We start from the raw sequence: 3,538 nt of genomic DNA, 5'->3' as shown, positions 1-3,538 counted from the left end.
CCCAGCCTTTACCATGTTTTTGTTGTGTTTTCAGTCAGAAGCCCTTTAGAAAGTGTGACTAGAACTCACCGTGTCACGTATGGGCAACCTTAGAGCAGCTACATGGGCTCTTCTCATACAGGAACAGGCAGTCCCACCCCAGAGGCAGGCGTCACTCCGGGCGTCTCGGACGGCGGTTCCAGCTTCTGCCTGTCTCGGGCAACGTGGGCTGGAGCCAGGGCCCAGGGAAGCAGCCAGAACACAGCAGGTGGTCCCGGGGCTCCTGCACCGGTGCCTCTAGAGGAGCGTCACCTGCTCCCAGGCACTTGTCACGCAAAGTGACCTGCCCGGCGCTGAGCAGGCAGTGGGCCTGGGAGCTTGGCCTCAGCCAGACTCGGCGGCGTTGAGGGCTGCAGAAAGAAAACCTAGAAAATCAAAAGGAAACTTTTCTTAGGGGGAGGAGGAGGGGCTAGTTAAGACATAGACAAGACCTGATTGAAGTGGATTCTAGAATCTCTGCGGCGGCTGAGAGAGCAGCTGCCTCCTGGAGGGGAGAGAGCCCGAGCAGCCACCTGCCCTCTGAGAAGGTGCTCCGCCCGCCCTTCCCGCGCGCACAGCTGTGCTCAGCCCTGCGCAGCGCAGACTCGGAGCACGTGGCTGAGCAGCCGCGTGCCCCTCCCCCGGTGCTGTAGGGTGTCCATCGTTATTAACCAAGCTTGGAATGCCCTGAGCACCCACCCGAACCCCGGAGGCGCCATCGCTAGCCTGGTCCTCCATGCACAGGGGACAGTGTGGCTTCTGGGGTCACGGAGACACAGCATTTCTTCCCCCACAGGCGACATCCGCAATGACCTGTACCTAACCCTGGAGAAGGGGGATTTCGAGCGAGGGGGAAAGAGTGTGCAAAAGAATATTGAAGTGACCATGTACGTGCTTTATGCAGATGGAGAAATCTTGAAGGTAAGGCTTGCCAGCCAGTTTGGAACGGAGGCTGACCCTGAAGTGGCCCTCCTGTTCCATCCTGTGGACGTTGTCCAGGACCCTCCTCGGGCAGGACTGAGCTCGGATCACCCGTGTGCGTTCTGCTCTGCCTCTTCCTTCGCCGGGGAGCCCTCGGCGCGCCCTGCTGACACTCCCAGTGTCACAGCCTCTAGCGTTCTTCCTGGGGTCTGCCAACACCTTCCTGCTCCAGCTTAGACCTGCTCCCTGGCTTGTCCCACCTCGCATCGAGCTGCCTATTTCCCATAACTTGCTAGATCCCACCCTTGATCCTTGAGCTACTACAGGAAGTTCCACTTGCTCTTGGTCCAGGGCGAGACTTAGGTCCTCACCGGCTGGTGCCAAGTTCCGGGGCACAGAACAGCAGGCTCAAGCCCTGCGATTACCTGCGGCCAGTGCACCGCAGGGATCCTGTCACTCACTGGAAGTGAAGACCTGGCTGCTTTCCTGTTGTCAGTGTCAGTTTCCCCTCAGTCATGTCGGGGTGCAGTTCCTCACGACTCACATGGCCTCGTTTGCAGAGCACTTGATGACTGCAAGTCAGTCTTTCAGACCTCACTCTTGTGTGTTGACAGCAGCCCTGCGAGGTGGGCAGAACAAGAACAGTCATCCACATTTTACAGAAGAAAAGGGTAAAATTAGCCAAAATCACCTCCCACCGCAAGGAAGAAATAAAGGAGAACGTTGAAACGTTGGTCAAAACAGTGATTTGTCACTTTGAAAGCCCACCTCTGGGATTCAGGCATGTCCATTGTTTGCATGGGAGTCCTACCGAGGTCAGCAGAGCTGTCCGTGTTCACCCCCCACCCGTGCGGCTTCCTGCCCTCCAGGGAGCCCGGGCAGCCCCGGCAGCCCCGGCGCATCTTCACGGCAGTGTTTGGGAACCCGGGTCAAGTTAAACCTGCCTTCCTCGTTGTAGCCAAGGACAGCCCGCTGGGGGCAGCCTACGGTGCCAGCACAGCGCGGGGCTCAGGGCGGTTAGGAAACCAGCTCTCTCCACTTGAGCATTTCATTATCTTTGTGATCTGGCCGTGTGCCAGGCACAGTTGAATTCTCCCACGGAGTCCACTGTTTGCTTTCTCGGTGAGGATGCGGGACCCACTGCAGGGCATCAGGCACCCCACTCAGCGCCCGGTTTGTTGCAGTGTGTGCGGTTACCTCTGCCCCAGGGCAAGCGGGCACGGTGACTGCGAGTCCTTGCACCGTCCACACGGTGTTTCCAAAAGCTGTGAATTTAGGCCCCATGAAGTTCCTCCTCTTACAGATCCGCCTGCAGGGAGATGAGACCTGCACGAGAGACAGGGTCCCAGAGGCAGAGACATCGAGGGCCCTCAGGAAATGACACCTTATTTTGCTTCTCTCTTCCAGGATTGCATCAGCTTGGGTTCTGGAGAGCCAAACAGAAGCTCCTACCACTCGTTCGTCCTCTACCACAATAACAGTCCTCGCTGGGGAGAGATCGTCAAACTGCCCATCCCCATTGACCGCTTCCGCGGCTCCCACCTGCGCTTCGAGTTCAGACATTGTTCCAGTGAGTGAGACCCCCACATTCCTTAGGGGATAGGAATATAACTCTTCCCACCCCGGAACAGACTTGAGAGGGTTCTTATTATTGGGGCAAGAAAACGAGGAGTTGTGAAGAAATGGCCATTCAGAGATGGGATGTCATCAGAGGCTGTTCTCTGGACAGTGATTTTAAACCAGGGGGTTGGCCCTAGGTGGTTTGGTTCAGTGGATAGAATGTCGGCCTCTGGACTGAAGGGTCCCAGGTTCGATTCCAGTCAGGGCACATGCCCAGGTAGCGGGCTCGATCCCCAGTAGGGGACATGCAGGAGGCGGCCCAGCAATGATTCTCTCTCATCATTGATGTTTCTCTCTCTCCCTCTCCCTTCCTCTTTGCAATCAGTAAAACAACAGAAACCCAGGGGGTTGGGTACTGTTTGCTCCTGGTGTCTGACCTGGACGCTGGGAGATGGCTAGTGTCACTCCCTGTGGGTGTTCCCTGTGTATCAACTGCTTCCTAGAAAGCCTCAGGCTAACCAAGACCTGCAGTTTTGTCTCTCTTTGGGTCTAGATAGCCTGGGCCCTGGGATATCAGTGGACACACAGCCCAGTGCATTTCTTACCGCTCCTGCAGTCAGGTCGGTAGTAAATGAAAGTGAGGGACAAAGAAGTGAAGAGCTAGGTGGTAAGCACAGGGGGGTTTGAAATTTAAACGCAAATTGGGGGCTAAAACAACTAACACTTGGCTGTGATTACAGCGAAGGACAAAGGGGAGAAGAAGCTCTTCGGCTTTGCCTTCTCGCCCCTGATGCGGGATGACGGGACCACTCTCTCCGATGACATCCACGAGCTCTACGTGTACAAGGTGTGGCTCAGTGGTTGAGCATCGATCCATGAACCAGGAAGTCACAGTTTGAGTCCCGGGCAGAGCACATGCCCGGGTTTCGGGCTTGATGCCCAGTTGGAGGGGGGCGGGGGGCATGCAGGAAGCAGCCGATCAATGTTTCTCTCTCATCATTGATGTTTCTATCTCTCTCTCCTTCTCTGAAATCAATAA

The 3,538-nt window shown here is 56.3% G+C and overlaps 1 protein-coding gene across 1 annotated transcript in view; it reads left to right on the top strand.

Moving 5' to 3' along the window:
• The window catches only part of DOCK3 (dedicator of cytokinesis 3), a 204,694-nt gene that overhangs the window by 141,447 nt on the left and 59,709 nt on the right, over window positions 1-3,538 (top strand). The window contains exons 16-18 of the mRNA XM_014529727.1: window positions 815-939; window positions 2,347-2,509; window positions 3,240-3,346. Coding sequence (XP_014385213.1) covers window positions 815-939; window positions 2,347-2,509; window positions 3,240-3,346 — 395 coding nt within the window. The remainder of the gene's footprint in view (window positions 1-814; window positions 940-2,346; window positions 2,510-3,239; window positions 3,347-3,538) is intronic.

This window comes from Myotis brandtii, unplaced genomic scaffold (genome assembly GCF_000412655.1).
Source record: "Myotis brandtii unplaced genomic scaffold, ASM41265v1 scaffold693, whole genome shotgun sequence".
Taxonomy (NCBI): Eukaryota; Metazoa; Chordata; class Mammalia; order Chiroptera; family Vespertilionidae; genus Myotis; species Myotis brandtii.
Note: the sequence above shows the minus strand (reverse complement) of the source record. Positions and strands in the feature narration are given on the sequence as shown.